Source organism: Canis lupus, chromosome 16, assembly GCF_011100685.1.
Source record: "Canis lupus familiaris isolate Mischka breed German Shepherd chromosome 16, alternate assembly UU_Cfam_GSD_1.0, whole genome shotgun sequence".
In the NCBI taxonomy this organism is placed as follows: Eukaryota; Metazoa; Chordata; class Mammalia; order Carnivora; family Canidae; genus Canis; species Canis lupus.
This window is the reverse complement of record NC_049237.1, coordinates 6538851-6555496: the sequence shown is the minus strand read 5'-3', so window position 1 is coordinate 6555496 and position 16646 is coordinate 6538851. Positions and strand designations below refer to the sequence as shown.

At 55.2% G+C, this 16646-nt stretch overlaps 2 gene segments (V, D, J or C); both read left to right on the top strand.

Annotated features, from left to right (window-relative positions):
- Positions 1-214: 214 nt before the first annotated feature.
- LOC609053 lies at positions 215-5973 on the top strand. The segment is given in 5 exon segments: positions 215-661; positions 4028-4414; positions 5115-5132; positions 5290-5390; positions 5713-5973. Coding segments are annotated over 5 exon segments (828 nt in total).
- Positions 5974-7590: 1617 nt separating this feature from the next.
- On the top strand, positions 7591-15186 carry LOC480788. The segment is given in 6 exon segments: positions 7591-7686; positions 8921-9101; positions 13284-13670; positions 14372-14389; positions 14547-14653; positions 14949-15186. Coding segments are annotated over 6 exon segments (810 nt in total).
- Positions 15187-16646: the final 1460 nt, after the last annotated feature.

Below are 16646 nucleotides of genomic sequence, written 5' to 3'. Positions count from 1 at the left end.
AGGTTCTGAAGTGGATCTGGGAGGCTGTGCTTTTGAAACACCTTGCACTTTGGGGACGGGAGCCGGCTCACTGTTGTAGGTAAGTACATCAGGGATGGAGGGCTGGGAACTCCCACCCAGGTTGGGGCAGGGGTCCAGGTGGAACCTCTGTCTTGAGGGCTTGGGTTAAAGCACATTTTTATAAAAAGATCTGGATTCTTGTCTTGATGAGGACAGGCGGGGACGGCCTTCCATCTCCATTATTTCATGGACGGGCGATGCTAAGTCTGGGTTCCTCTATTGGGAGGCAGGTAGTCTCCTCTTGGGGTCACCTTGTCCATCTCCTGTCTCCTTGGAGGGCACCCCATCATGGTCACATAGATGAGAAGCCTCCGGCCTCAGAGCTGCCTTAACCCCTGCTCAGAAAGGAGAGGGACACGGGAGAAAGGAGTGGAGGCCACATGGCCAAATCGGTCCTCTGACCACGGCACTTCACACGGTACACTTGTCCCCCCACTCCCACGTTCTGGTGACAAAATTCTGCTAAGGAAAGGGAGAGAGGGCAGGAACACTTGGGAGGACAGGAATAGGATGCAGTCAGGACAGTTTTCCTACCAGCCTGCAGGGTTGTGTAACAATGAAAAATTGTATTTTGCAAGTGGAACCAAGCTTTCTGTCTTGGGTAAGTAAGGGGCTTCCCTGGGGGTAGTGTGTTGGGAGAGTGCGGTCCCAGGATGACTCCTTGGACACAGCAGGGGAAAGGCTCAGAGAGTGCTGGTAAGCAGAGGAGGTGCCCGAGTCCCTGGACATTGGGTGGAAGGAAGCTTCTGGAAACAAAGGCCCCAGAGAGCACCTCTGGGGTTTGTCACACTCTTGCTGTGCTGTGGAACAACCAGGCACAGCACTTTGGAGACGGGACTCGACTCTCTGTCCTGGGTAAGGAGCAGGACCGGGGTGGTACAGGGCCATGGTCGCTTGGACTCAGAGGGTCCCCGTCTGTCCTCCCAGCCCTGGCTGTCGGGCGTCAAGTAAGCTCTCTCATCCCTGGGGAGCTTCCAAGGAGCTGGGGCTGCCGTTCCTCGTGGTGTGGCTTGGTGGGTCCTCTGTTTCTCTTCCCTGAGTCTTCAGCCCTTCATATTTCCTCCTTACTCTTTCCTTGGTTCATCCTTCTCCTGTGTTCCCCCGCTTAAGCCAGCATATTATGGGGACCTTGCTCCTAATGGGACCCCCCTGGTCCAGAGCCAGGCATCCAGGCAGGGAGGGTGGCTGAGCCCTGTCCCTGGGAGTGAGGACTCGCCCTCTGGCAGGAGACCTCCACGGGTTTTACCACAGCTGCCTGCAGCTGTGTTTCTATAACTCGCCCCTCTACTTTGGAACAGGCACCAGGCTCACCGTGACAGGTATGGGGCTGCCCTCCTGGCTGGGGTGCCTGTGCATGACCGATCAGCCCGGGGTGGGGTCAGGGGTGTAAGGATGGGGGTCAGAGCTGTCCTCTCCCTCCTGGGGCTTCTGGGGTTGCTCTGCAGTGCTTGTCGTGGATCCTCGGGTAGGGGGCTCCGGTTTAGTCTTCAGACTTGGTATTTCCTTGCTCTGCTTCTCATTGTTCTCTGGGACTCCTCTCATTTCTTCTTTTTTAGGGGTGTGTTGTTTTACTTTCCCTTTTCTTCTTTCCTGATTCGGATCTTCTCCACTTTGCCTCCTATTCCACCTCCAATCATTCACCGTTGACTCCATTTTGGTGAATGGGTCTGGCTTCTATGTTGAAGACCTTCTAGAATCTACCCCGCACTCAGAACTCTGTGCTTGCTTTCATTGTCCTCCTTCTCTGTCTCAACTAACTTCCAAAGATCCCTGCATGCCTTCCTGAAGTGATCTAGGGCTCAGAAGGTAGTTGTGGGGAGGGGGGGGCAGACTGATGAGACTGGGCTGTTTTGAGGGGTGTTTCTGAGCCCCAAGGGCAGAAGTACATGTCACAGTATGGGTGTCTGAGGGACACCCTGCTTGGCAGAATCAGAGGAGATACAACAAGGAAAATTGTGCCATCTTAGTAAGACATAGGTTGTAGAGAAAATAGACAGGAGGCCCCACTTTCCCAAACCTCGGGATCTCTGCTGGGCTGATAGGGTAAGGAGCCCATCAAGAAACACAAACACCATTAACATGCTTGGGAGGAAGGGGCAGGTGGAGGACAGGCCGTGGAGGGATGGGTCTGTGCTGGGCCATAGAGACAAGGCCCGAGGAATGTGACACTTGGTCCTACCAGACTGGTTGGCTGGAGCAGACTTTGTCCGACAGATGGGTGCCTATGCCAGCAAGTGGATTAAGAATTAGAAAGTACAGGGATCCCTGGGTGGCGCAGCGGTTTGGCGCCTGCCTTTGGCCCAGGGCGCGATCCTGGAGACCCGGGATCGAATCCCACGTCAGGCTCCCGGTGCATGGAGCCTGCTTCTCCCTCTGCCTGTGTCTCTGCCTTTCTCTCTCTCTCTCTGTGACTATCATAAATAAATAAAAATTAAAAAAAAAAAAAAAAAGCTTTAAGAATTAGAAAGTACAATTACTGGGTTCCAAATACTTGGGCTCATGGGAGAGGATGGGGTTGCTAGAACAACTGAAAAGTGGAAATCTCAGAATCTCTGAGATGTATAAAATGGGGATGATAGCGCCAGCCTCTTGGGGTGTTAAATTATTAGGGACTAACTTATATTGAAATCCTTGTAAAAGGCTCTCCTTACTGTGGCCATCCTTTCCATTCCTGTTGTGCATCATCACTGTGTCACAGACTTTGGCCTTTTTCCCAAACTGCATCTCAAATGTGGATAAAGTGGAGACATTTGGGTTGCCCACATTTCTGCTCCCCCAAACCACTCCTCTAGTCAGTATAGAGCCAAGCAGAGGGCACGGCCCATTCCAGCAAAAAGATGGGAATGTGGGGGCATGGAAGTGCCTTCTCTCATCCGTTTGTGTCTGCACATGAGGCCCTGCCTTCCAACAACTCCAGAAATTCTCTATGCGTCAGGCACAAAAAAAGGGCCCAGGACTTTGCAACATGAACACTCTGATGACATGGCCCTTGGACTTTGGAATTTGCTCATACCCATCAAGATTGGCCGTGAACTAGTATTTCCAAAGCTGGCAGGGAGACTTGCTGGGTGCTGGAAAGAAAACAGATTCAACCCAGGAGTAGTATCTTTCATAGGATTACAGCCATCCCGGGCAAGCTACCACATACCCCGTGCGCCCCAGTGCAAATGAAGTAAATGTGGAATGTCTGATAACATAACAGCCAGAGGCTTCTTGGCTCCTCAAAGTAGATTACACATTTAACACACACACACACACACACACACACACACACACACACAAGAAAAGGGGGGAAAAGTGACTTGGGAAAAACATTTAGAAAAAAGTAGAGTCAGATGCAAGGGGACAGGGTCTCCTCCAGGCAACAAAGGCGAACTCTCATATGTGCTATCGCCCAAACAGACCGCCACATGAGAATGATCATTAGAAGGAGTTGACTTGGTTCCCAGGATCATGTGAGAACGCTCAGCCTCAAATCCTGGGCCCACTCAATTCTGTCATAGCTGCTTCTAAGTTTGAGGGAATAGATAGTCATGCACCGAAGAGGGCTTTGAATGAGGAAGAAAAAAACAGATAGACTCTTGATAGATATGGGCCAAGGCCTTGAGAAAGAGACTGTCAAGCAAGCCAAGGAAATCAGGACACCCTGCTGCCTTAGGGAGATGGAAGAGATAGTTGGCAGTATGCGTCCCATGGGGTAAGCGAGAAAAGTGGCAAAGCTGAGGGAGACTAGAACACGACGGAGACCCCAAACACACAGGACCTACTACTACATAATTTTGTTTTATGATGACTCCATTTCCAGCTCTCTCTCTCTTTCTGTCTCCCTATTAGTCTCTGTTTCTATCTCTGTTCTCTCTCTCTCTCTCTCTCTCTCTCACACACACACACACACACACACACACACACAGAGCAAACCCAGACAGCTGTCAGCCCAGCCCTGGTCCCAACCTCTCTTCCCTTGCAGAGGATCTGCAGAAGGTCACCCCTCCCACGGTCACAGTGTTTGAACCATCAGAAGCAGAGATCTCGCGGACCCAGAAGGCCACGCTCGTGTGCCTGGCCACGGGCTTCTACCCCGACCACGTGGAGCTGAGCTGGTGGGTGAACGGGAAGGAGGTCACGAGTGGGTTCAGCACCGACCCGCAGCCCTACAAGGAGAGGCCCAGCGAGAATGACTCCAGCTACTGTCTGAGCAGCCGGCTGAGGGTCTCTGCCTCCTTCTGGCACAACCCGCGCAACCACTTCCGCTGCCAAGTCCAGTTCTATGGGCTCGGGGACGACGATGAGTGGAAATACGATAGAGTCAAACCCATCACCCAGAACATCAGTGCTGAGGCCTGGGGCAGAGCAGGTGAGGGGGCCCTGGGGGATGGGCGGGGAGTGAGTCAGAGCCCAGCAAGGGGGCGGGGCGGGGGGGGGGGGGGGCGGGAGGGGTTCCAGGCAGAAGACCAGGCAGGCCACATGCAGAGGTAGAGTTCAGAGATGCATCATCAGTCTTATACGTTCATTAATCCAACTTAAATTGCAAAAAAAGAATAGGCACCCCAAGCCTTTTGTGGAAGGCAGCGAGATAGAAATAAAACATTCCCCATGAAAAACAGGAAGAAAGAAAAACCACGTGCAGAAAACCCAGGACAGAGCAAGGAGACTAAAGGCCAGCATGAGGGGGACGGGGCGCCTCGGGCTCATTCCTCCCCCAGATCCTCAGCCCAGGAGAGCCTTGCAGCGGAGGCCCTCACTGTCCTAGCCTGTAGGGCTCCGCACCGAGGGGTGCCCCCAGCCCCACCACGCTCCACGGGGTTCCGGGGTGGCGTGGCTCCATCGACACAGGCCCAGAAAGACAGTCCAGGAGCCTGCGAGAAGGCCGGTCCGGCCTGGGGTCCCTGCTCCCCAGAAGGCTCACTTCCTATGTTCGTGTTTATTTTGTTCTTGATTGAAGCCCAGCTGACAAGTCATATTGCGTTAGCTTCAGGTGCACCTACCTGGGCAGCTCCCCACCTGCTTTAGAAGATGGGGTGTCTCATCCGTTCCCTCCCCCTTTTCTCTTTCAGACTGTGGCTTCACCTCGGGTAAGTGCCCCTGTCTGCTGCTCACTCTGCCTCCCGTGGCTTTGCCCTGGACCCAGAGCACGGGGAACCCATGGGCCCTGGGGTGGGGGTAGAGAGGCCAGAGCTCACGGGTCCTGCTGCTCACGGGTCCCCGTGTGCCCTCCCTTCCCACCCGCAGTGTCCTACCATCAGGGCGTCCTGTCTGCCACCATCCTCTATGAGATCCTGCTGGGCAAGGCCACGCTGTATGCTGTGCTGGTCAGCGTCCTGGTGCTGATGGTAGGGGGGGCCCATGGGGCACTGGGGGGGGTCACACTTGAAACAAAACAACTCAGAGCAGTGAGTAGCAAGGGACCCTGCCAGAGCCAACGGTGGCAGTAGAGGAACACGGAGGTAGACCCGTGTGCCTCAGAAGACACATTGTGCCTCTGGGATCACAGTGGGGAGAGCCATGCAAGGAAGGAGAAGCTGGGGTCACCTGAAAACCCAACAGACATTGTAAAGAGCCCTACCGTTCATCTTGTCAGTGGACCCTCCTACTTCCTCTCAATTTCTACCACTCCTGACTCCCAGTAACTCCCTGAAACCTTCTCTTCTTCAGGTCAAGAGAAAGGGTTCCTGAAACTAGTTCAGAGGCAGAGCCAGCAGCTTCCAGCCTGCTGTTGCCCCAGGACGGATTCTCCTTTTTCCACTTCTAGCCAGTGCTTCTCAAGAGCTGTCTTCATCTCTCTGCTCACCCCCAACACCTATCCCCTATGTTTGTACACACCTGAATGCTCATGACCCAAATCTCCCTAACCCCGGGGGTCCCTAGTGTGACCACATTGACCGAATCAATAAAAATGGCCTGACCTGGTTTGACTGCCTTGTGAGTATCTGAGTACATCTTCTCAGACCTCCTGTGTGACTCCAGACAGGACAGAAACAGGAGGGATTCAAGGAAAGGGCAGGCCCTTCTGGTACCAGGGCTGAGGGACCCCGCCTGTGGCTGGCACTGCCCCTCCCGTCAGGGGAACCTGAGTAACTGTGAATGGGAGATGATGGGATTGAAGAGACTTCCTTAGGAACAGCCCAGAAAAATGGTGCCATTTCCTATAAGAACTTTGCGTCCTACCTGAACGAAGGTGCTCTGAGGAAGAGTCTGCCTACACAGGTGTGTCTCTCACAGGTCATACATGCTTGGCTAACAAAGCTTGCTTTCATACCCCTCACCCACATTCCCTTCAGCTGTGTCCCTGAGGCCACTGTGCTCCATTTTTCACCAAGTGGGCTTCCCGGCCAAGAAGACAAGGTGCTGACTTCTCAAGTAGCACGCGTGTCTTCCAGTTTAAGTCACAAGTCTCTAGTGAATTAAATGGGTGTGAAAATGTGCCCTGACCACTGCTGGAGGGATAGGAAATAAGGGTCCCCCAAATCCAGAATCAGCCGTAGTGCTATTTCTAGAAATCCTCTGAGGGCTCTTCAATGTCCCGTTGCCACGGAGGGGATGCAGTGCACAGTCCTGAGGATGGCATCTAGGACATGGCAGTGGTCCTCTGCTCCCTTGCTCCGCACATACCCCGCTCCTCTCACCCTGTGTCTTCGAGCCACCTGCTCTCAGACTGTTTTGCACTCCTTTACCTGGAGGGACATCGTACTCCAACCCCTACTTATGCTTGAATTTCAGCTCCAACATCCTCCCGCCCCCTCCCAAGAAAACTTCTCAGGCATTTCTTTGCCCCCTACTCCCCTGCAGTTGGCTTAGATGCACCCTATACTTTGCTATGACAGTGCCCTGTGCACACCTCCGTCAGAACCCATGCCACACTTGATGGGAACAATCTCTTCACTTGTCTGACATCCCCATTTGGCAGGCAGTCCTTGATGACAGGGATATGTTTTATTATAGTCTCCCTGGGATACAGCAGAGGACCTTGGTTCCGTGGACGTGCATAATCAATTATCTTTGAATAAGTGAATGGAGAAATGAGTGAATCCAGTGTGACCCAGTGCAAGAGCAGATATTGCCACCAGGCCTGCCTGAACCAGCCATCTACTCTCTCACTCACGGGACTGTAGCATGTGGCCTTCTCTCTCCATCACCACACACGAGGCATTCAGATGTGTGTGCTCACTTCTATAACACACACACACGTGTGTGTATATACGTATTTACATACATGCACATGGGCGCTACCACACTCATCAAGCACACATCATTGCAGTGCTCTGCCATTAACCTTCAAGAAAATAAAGACATCCAAGTCACAGTCCCCAAGGAGCCTGCCCGTTCACGAGGGGGTCGTTCATGAATAGAAATTTTGAAACACAAATAGAAATTCAATAGAAAGTTGAAATGCAAAGTGGCCCTTTCACATAGCACTGCCAGCTGTCAACTCCAATGCAGTCAGAGGCTAGCACCCGATTTCCAACTGGGATCCTCCAGGAAGAGTCTGAGAAGTTGGCAAACTCTTCAAAGCAAGAGTTGGTGCAATTATCCATGGGAGAGGGTGGTGGTGACAGTCAGAGGCGTGAGCCAGAGCCGAACAACAGGGTCGGGTACTCCTGGGTGCTTAGCCGGGGCCACGGCTCAGAGGTAGGAGGCTTGAGGCATTGGGCAGAGCTGGTACATGCTCCTCTGAAGGTGGACTCCCCGGCAGGAGGCCTGGCGCACAGCAGATGTTCATGGAGCTTGTGGAATACACGAAGGGAAGGAGCTTGGACTCTGTTTAGGGAGCAATGGGGAATTAGAGGGGTTTCCCACCCACTTGTCCCCATGCCACAAACTGCCATCACCTGCTCTGTGGGTTGCACCCCTCGCTCCTCCCACCCCGCCTCACTATAAATGCCAGTCTGTTCAGGGGGGCACAGTGAGTCCCAGAGGGGAGACCTGGTGACATAGAAGGTCCCCTCAGAGTGGTGTGTGTTCCACAAAGGGGCCTCTCTGCCCGCCCCCACGAGCTCTAAGACCTTCCTCAACCCCTCCCCACTTCCAATGTACTGGGAGTTTGCTCCTAGCCCCAAGTCAATACAACCTCTGTCACCTGCACTTCCTGTCTCTGCCCAAGGGTTGGGGGAGGAGACCAGAGGGAAAGAAACATTTTTGTATCCTGCTGTAACATTGTGGGAACTGGGGGACTCACCATGATTCAGGTGGAGGGGGTCCTTTTACAAAAAGCTCTGCCTCAGGAAATCTCTCCAGCCAGCCTAGGGGGAACACAGCTCCTGGATGGGGAGTGGCTGGGAGGTGTCTCTCTAGCTGGTCCCTAAAGTGCTGGACTCAGGGAATACCTCTGCGTCTCCCGGCTCCAGACAGCCTCCCAGGAACACAAAAGGCAATGCATCGAAGTGGGATTGTCATCCAGCACTTTTCAGAACACTTGCCCTTGACAAAAGTACTTACACAGGAGCTATTTCTTGAGAACTCATGACACTGTGTGAAAGATACCACCCCATTCTTCGGATGAAAGAGCTGAGAGGCCAGAGAGGTTGCAGGTCCTATAGGGAGTAAGAGACAGTGTCCCCGGAACACTTCCCAACTCCATCCCAAAGCACCGTCACCAGTCCTCGTTCACTTTCCACCTCCACTGTATTGTCCCCAAACCAAGTTGATTCTTCTCTGCAAATTGGAGGTGACCTCATGTAGCTTCCAGATTGCTATGTCCAGCTAGCTCTGGAGGTGGGGAGGGAGAGGCCCAAGAGGGGGGAGGAGAGCGCCCCTCAGCTTGTGCCAAGGGAAGTAGGGAGGAGAGAAATTCTTGGCAGCCCCTGCCCACTGTGCTAATATGGGGAGCAGCACTTTGGGCCAGGGACCCGGCTCACCGTCCTAGGTAAGAAAGGCGCTCCTGGGTGCGACCGCGGAAGGGGTTGCCCAGCCCGCACCATCCCAGGACCCTGGCCCGCAGGGAGCGGGCGCCTGGTCGGGGAAGGCGGGTTTGCGCCTGGGCCCCCTGAGCTGTGCCAACACGGGGCAGCTGTACTTCGGGGCCGGTTCCAAGCTGGCCGTGCTGGGTAAGGAGTGGAGCGGGGTGCCGGGCGCTCGCGGGGTGGCACGAGGCCGGCGGGCAAGTGCCCAGCTCGGCCTGGGGCTGCGCTCAGAGGCGGGGCTCCCTGGGCGGCGGGACTCGGGCTTGGGGACGGGGTGCGCAAGGGAGCGCGGCTGGCCGCAGAGGACAGCGCAGGATTTTTTTTGTGCTGGGGCTCCGGGCTGTGAGCACAGAAACTCAGTATTTCGGCGGGGGCACCCGGCTGACCGTGCTCGGTAAGGGGGGGTGCGGGAGGAGGGCTGGGGGGGGCGCCGGGGAGCGCGGGGGGGCAGGGGACGGGGCTGTTCCTGTGCTGCGCAGGGCGGGGGGGCGGCTGTGAGCCTGGACACCCAGTACTTCGGGGCGGGCACCCGGCTGACCGTGCTCGGTAATCGGGGGTGCAGGGGGGTGCGGGGGGCGCCGGGGAGCGCGAGGGGCAGGGGACGGGGCTGTTTCTGTGCTGCGCCTGGGGGCTGTGAGCCAAAATACCCAGTACTTCGGGGCGGGCACCCGGCTGACCGTGCTAGGTAAGCGGGGGTGCCCCGGGGGGCAGGGGACGGCGGGCCTGTTTCTGTGCTGCTCCGGGGGTGGGGGCTGTGAGCCTGGACGCCCAGTACTTCTGGGGGGCGGGCACCGGCTGACCGTGCCAGGTGAGGGGGGATGCCCCGGGAGCGCCGGGGAGCGCAGCGGGGCAGGGGACGGCGGGCCTGTTTCTGTGCTGCGCCCTGGGGGGGGGGGGGGGGCTGTGAGCCTGGACACCCAGTACTTCTGGGGGGCGGGCCCCGGCTGACCGTGCCAGGTGAGCGCGGCCCCCGGGTGGGGGGGTCTTGGCTGGGGGCCCAGGGCCGTGCTCTGCAGCAGCCGCTTGACCGTCGTGGGTGAGCGGGCAGCGCCGCGGGGTGGGCGACCCCAGAGGGGAGACCTGGTGGGCTCCCGCGCTGGGGGCTGGGGCGCGTTGGGGCGCGTTGGGGTTTGCGCGCGGGGCTGGGCCTCTGTGCGCTACGAGCAGTATTTCGGCGCCGGCACCAGGCTCACGGTCCTCGGTGAGATGCGGGCGTCACCCCCCCCACCCCGCCCAGCCCCTGGGACCCCGTGGGGCGCTAACCGTCCCGGGGAGGGGCGGGGGTCAGACCTTCCAGGTGGTGGGGACCCAGTCCGCGCAGGCCGGGACGGGGCGGAGGGCCAGGGCGCTGTGGGGCTCTTTTCCCGCGTCTGGGGCATTTAGGGGCAGGGCGAGTGGGGGACGGACGAGAGCGCTGATGAGGACTCCGAGCCGCTGGATTGGGGCACGGGGCTGAGGAGGGAAAACCGGGGCTGGGGGAGCATAGCAGGGGTGTAGCTGCTACAGAGAGGGGCACCGAGCCTGAGGGGCAGGAAAAAGCAGCGCCGAGCTCGTGATGGGTGGGGGGCACCCAGCCCTGCCGGCTCCTGGGAGAGGTAGATGCAAGGGAGGCCGCTGACCAGAGGAGAAAAGGAATGAGAGACAAGGGAGGCCAGAGAGAAAGGCAGATCAATGTTGAGTCAGTGGAGAAAAGACTCAAAACAAGCAAGGTGAGTTGATTTAGTCTTTAGCATGTAAAATTAGAGTTAAAACCCCTGCCCTTCTCTCCTAAGCCCGAGCCCCCTGAGGTGTGTCCACAGCACCCATTGCCGGCCCAGGGCAGCGCTGGAACCTTGGCCACTGGGGTGCATTCACCCCTCCCCCTCCAGTTGTCTCCCTCTGCCCCCCAGCCTGCAATCTTGGGCCTCACACTAAGTATCCCAGTTTCAACAGACCAGGTGGTGCAGGAGGGTCACTCGGGATACTGGTACATTAACCTGGATTGTTTGATAACAACAGGCTCCAGTTATAGTTAGGCATTAAGCTGGAGCCAATGGGGCTCAGCTAAGCTTTGTCCAGAGGAAATGCCAGAGTCCTGTGATCAGCCGGGGTGGGGAAAGACCAGACTTTAGAGCCAGGTGGACCTAGGTCCCAATCGCTGGCTGGCTAAGGATTGGGTGGTCTTGGGCAAATGAATCTATGTGAAGCTCCATCCCCTCTACGGTATAGGGTCATCATCAATACCTACCCCTTACCATTGCTGTGAGGGTGTTGAGTGGGCAAGGAAGGTGGATTGTTATAATTCAGTGCTTCTCCTCTCCACCCTTCCCCTAGGTGGTCAGTGGGGAGTGAGGGGAGAGGATGAGCCCAGTACCTGAGGAGGGATGCGATTTGGCATATGGATAATGGAGGGGAGGGCTGGGTGGGCGTGAGCCATGTGTGGGAACAGGAAAAGATAAACTTCACAATTCTGCCTAAAGCCAGTCCAAGCCACAAACAGAGCATATACAAACAGACTCTCACTAGTACACACACCCACGTAGGCACGCTCACCCACATCCCACAGGGACTCACAAACACGGAAGGATAAACTGACCCTGCCCTCACGCAGAGCTGCGTAGACATGGCATCCTGTTTGTCCTGCCCATTGCATCAATAAGCATTGTGCAGAGAGCATCGCACATTGTGCAGAGCATCACACATCATTAATTCTGCGGGAAGGACAGAGTGTTTACCGGAGAGGGAGGGTCAGAGAAGTACATTCGGTAGTGCGCCAGGAGGGCTGGTACAACTTCAGAGCCAGGTCTTTGAGAGGAGAGTGAAGACACCAAGTTGAGCAGAGACATTGATGGAACCGGGCAGTGGAGATAGGCTGTTACCCCTTCTGGTGGGTCAGCCAGTAAAGACCTAGAGACATAGTTTCGCAGTTAGCAAACAGGAGTTGCAGGGAGGGGAAGCTGATAGGAAAGGAGGCCTGATCAGCTCAAAATGAAAATACCAGGTTCTCATTAAAAATAATTTAGAATTTCAAGATGGCGACAGCAGCCATTAAGCCGGGCGGGGGGGGGGTGGACTTTGTAAGGGTGGGGTCCCATACACCCTTGAAGCTGGCCCTGGAGGTTAGGTCACATCCGTAGGAATGTGAAGTGTCAGTTAGAAGGACATTTTCTCCATCTTCCGGGCTAAACTGGATTCTTCTTATAAGAAGATTTTTCATTTTAATGGAATTGCTAAGAAATGAATAAAAAAAAAAATCAGTGAAAAGCAAAGGAGTAGGATATAATGAATGGAGAGCAGACCCAGAAGAAGTGAGCCAGCCAAATCAGAGGGTGGTCCGGGCCTTCACCCAAGACTCTGCAAAGGAGAGACTTTGGACAAAAATTGTATCAAAACTAGCAAGAAGCTGCCCTGATGATCTCAGATGCTTATTTAGGAAGCTGATGGGTAGAAAAAAGTATAAGACTGAGAAAGGAGTGAAGAAGGTCGATGAGCCCCTGAACTTGACATAAGGAGCGATTGTTCTCTATGTGAGCTAGGAAGCTCAGGGGGCACCTGAAGGCAGAGCAATGGCTAGGGTGGCCTCGTGAACCGCAAGAAAGTCCAAAGCTCCCACATTCTCAGGAGCACACCATAACACCAAAGGGTACCCTCCCCTGAGTGCACAAAAATATGCCCTCTGTAGACTATCATCTGAAGAAAACCCCCCAGCCCCCCAATGACCCCCTAACCTGCAGTTCCTCTTTACTCCTTGGCCACTTTGATTTAGAAGTAACACACGGGCTGAGGACAGGGCCTTTCTGAATACTAACGTCACTTAGCCTCCATAGCCACTCTGGAAAGTCGGTGTCATGATTTTCCCTTCACGAGCAGGGAAATGGTGCATAGAATTTAAGATGTTGTCCCAACGTCACACTGGTGGGCAAAGTCAGCTTTAAGATTTGGATCCTATTATTCTGATTCCCATCGTGTGCTTGATCCCCTCAAATAACTACTACCTGATATGGAGAAATGTAGACAGATAAGGTTTCACTGCTGGAGAAGAAATCAAATAACATCGGTGAGGGGACATTACTCAGAATGCCTACAGGGTGACTACAAAGGACACACAGGGCAGGAGAACAAATACAGAGGAACATGATGGAGACCCCAAACACACAGGACCTACTACTACATAATTTTGCTTTATGATGACTCCATTTCCAGCTCATTCTCTCTCTGTCTCCCTATTTCTCTCTGTTTCTATCTCTGTTCTCTCTCTCTCACACACACACACACACACACACACACACAGAGCAAACCCAGACAGCTGTCAGCCCAGCCCTGGTCCCAACCTCTCTTCCCTTGCAGAGGATCTGCAGAAGGTCACCCCTCCCACGGTCACAGTGTTTGAACCATCAGAAGCAGAGATCTCGCGGACCCAGAAGGCCACACTCGTGTGCCTGGCCACGGGCTTCTACCCCGACCACGTGGAGCTGAGCTGGTGGGTGAACGGGAAGGAGGTCACGAGTGGGTTCAGCACCGACCCGCAGCCCTACAAGGAGAGGCCCAGCGAGAATGACTCCAGCTACTGTCTGAGCAGCCGGCTGAGGGTCTCTGCCTCCTTCTGGCACAACCCGCGCAACCACTTCCGCTGCCAAGTCCAGTTCTATGGGCTCGGGGACGACGATGAGTGGAAATACGATAGAGTCAAACCCATCACCCAGAACATCAGTGCTGAGGCCTGGGGCAGAGCAGGTGAGGGGGCCCTGGGGGATGGGCGGGGAGTGAGTCAGAGCCCAGCAAGGGGGCGGGGCGGGGGGGGGGGGGGGGGGGTAGGGGTTCCAGGCAGAAGACCAGGCAGGCCACATGCAGAGGTAGAGTTCAGAGATGCATCATCAGTCTTATACGTTCATTAATCCAACTTAAATTGCAAAAAAAGAATAGGCACCCCAAGCCTTTTGTGGAAGGCAGCGAGATAGAAATAAAACATTCCCCATGAAAAACAGGAAGAAAGAAAAACCACGTGCAGAAAACCCAGGACAGAGCAAGGAGACTAAAGGCCAGCATGAGGGGGACGGGGCGCCTCGGGCTCATTCCTCCCCCAGATCCTCAGCCCAGGAGAGCCTTGCAGCGGAGGCCCTCACTGTCCTAGCCTGTAGGGCTCCGCACCGAGGGGTGCCCCCAGCCCCACCACGCTCCACGGGGTTCCAGGGTGGCGTGGCTCCATCGACACAGGCCCAGAAAGACAGTCCAGGAGCCTGAGAGAAGGCCGGTCCGGCCTGGGGTCCCTGCTCCCCAGAAGGCTCACTTCCTATGTTCGTGTTTATTTTGTTCTTGATTGAAGCCCAGCTGACAAGTCATATTGCGTTAGCTTCAGGTGCACCTACCTGGGCAGCTCCCCACCTGCTTTAGAAGATGGGGTGTCTCATCCGTTCCCTCCCCCTTTTCTCTTTCAGACTGTGGCTTCACCTCGGGTAAGTGCCCCTGTCTGCTGCTCACTCTGCCTCCCGTGGCTTTGCCCTGGACCCAGAGCACAGGGAACCCATGGGCCCTGGGGTGGGGGTAGAGAGGCCAGAGCTCACGGGTCCTGCTGCTCACGGGTCCCCGTGTGCCCTCCCTTCCCACCCGCAGTGTCCTACCATCAGGGCGTCCTGTCTGCCACCATCCTCTATGAGATCCTGCTGGGCAAGGCCACGCTGTATGCTGTGCTGGTCAGCATCCTGGTGCTGATGGCCAAGGTAGGGGGGGGCGGACGGGGGGGGCGGCCTGGAGGGAAAGGATAGAATAGAACATCAGGCGTGGAACACGAGGGGATCTCAGAGCCTGACTCAGCCTGATATATCCTCTGTCTCAAGGAAATTATAATGGGACTGTCAGACTGGGGAGAAAGTATGGGGATCGTTACAGGATGTCGCATCCGAGGATGGGGAGAGTCAACCAGCCGTACCCAAAATCAGGCCCAGCGTCAGGCTCCCCAGCCCCCTCCTATTGTTCATGGCTCCTGGGACCTTGACAATACTCTCTCTCCTTCAGGTCAAGAGAAAAGGTTCCTGAGACCAGCTCCAAAAGTGCATCCTGAGATGATCATGAGCCTCACCCTCAATTCTCCTTCGCACGCTTCCAGTCTGCGTTTCTAAAAGAGTTATTCTCTCTCTACCTCTTATCACCTTCCTGCTGGGATATCTGTCCCCTCTCTCTGCTTCCCTGCAGACTGAGCTCCTCAAGCCTGATCCTGAAATAGACTAAAACAATAAAAGTGTCCTGCCAGGCTGTGTGGTGTCTCGGGAGTATCTATGAAGTTCTGTCCTTTGAAGATTCAGGAAGGCACCATCCCTGACTGACCCTTCTTCCTTCTTTCTGAGCAAGACTGCTTTCTCCTGTCCATCCTGCTGGAGGACGGCCTCCGTGGTCCATACCCAGGTGTTCCGGGATTCCTTGGGTGTAGGGTTGGCCCAAAGGGCACAGAGCGGGGAAAACCTGCATAAGGATGAGCAGAGATGAGCCCTAAGATCACCTCACATGGGACCCAGGACAGGGTAGCCTATGGTCTGGAATGCTTGGTCAGCTCTCAATTCCAGACTCAGGTTTCATTTATTATCCATTTAGGTGTTCTCTGGATCTGTTCTTAATGCCTCCATCTCATCTTGTTTTGAGATTTCGGCAGAAGATCTAACTCTCTTCTGCATGTCTGGGTTAGAATCCTAAAGGAGGCACAGAGTTGCAACTACTGATGAATGAAGCCCAGAGATTTCACAGAAACGGGGCGGGAGGGGATCATGCTCCAGGGGTGGGGGGTGGTGAGATGTTACACATGAGGAGCCCCTCACTTGATGCGGTAGACAGCCGGCCACCCCAAGCGCAGCGTGTCAAGCGCATCCACTCGGGCAGAGACAGTTACTCATCTTACTGGGGGAAATCCTCCAAGGAAGTCACAGTCGCTGCGGTGGAACACACAGCAGGGGAGGGAAGGGACACAAACAGGGGAAAGAAGGACACAGACCCCCAGACCACTGAGAGAGGAGACGTGAGCTCCTTTAGGCAGAGGTGAGCAGGGAGTCCGAAAGTCAAGAAAGGATGGGGAAGGTGGAGTCCCTTGCTGGTAGCCTGCTTGTTCCAGGCTTGGGGCTGGGCGCTGGCACAGGTGTCCCGGCTCATCCCCACCGCGCCCCTGGAAGCAGGTGTTACTCTCCCTCGGCCACGGGTGAGGAAGCCACAGTTCATGGGTCACATGGACCGGTAAGCTGCGAAACCGTGGCACGTTCTCATGAAGATGGAAATTCAGGAAGCCTGTTCTGAATAGTGGCCAGAATGGTGTGACTGTCACAGGCTGACATGGAGTAGCTGCCCCCAGCTTCCGGTGCAGGACCTACAGGCACAGACTATAAACAGACCTTGACTCCTCCTGAGTGTATTCATTTCTTAGCATTGCAGTAACAAAGAACCACACACTTGATGGTTTAAAGCAGTAGACGTTTATTCTCTCCCAGTTCTGGAGGCCAGAAGTCCAAAATCAGGTGCGAACAAGGTCACACCCCCTTGAAAATCTCTAGGGGAGAATCTTTTCCGCTTCTCCCTACCTCTGGCACACTTGGTGGTCCTTGGCGTGTGGCAACATCGCTCCGACCTTTTGCCTGTCTCCACATCACCTTCCCCCTGTGTCCCTATGCCTGAATTTCTCCCTTATTTTTTCTTACCAAGACCGGAGTCATTGGATTTAAGACATACCCTGAA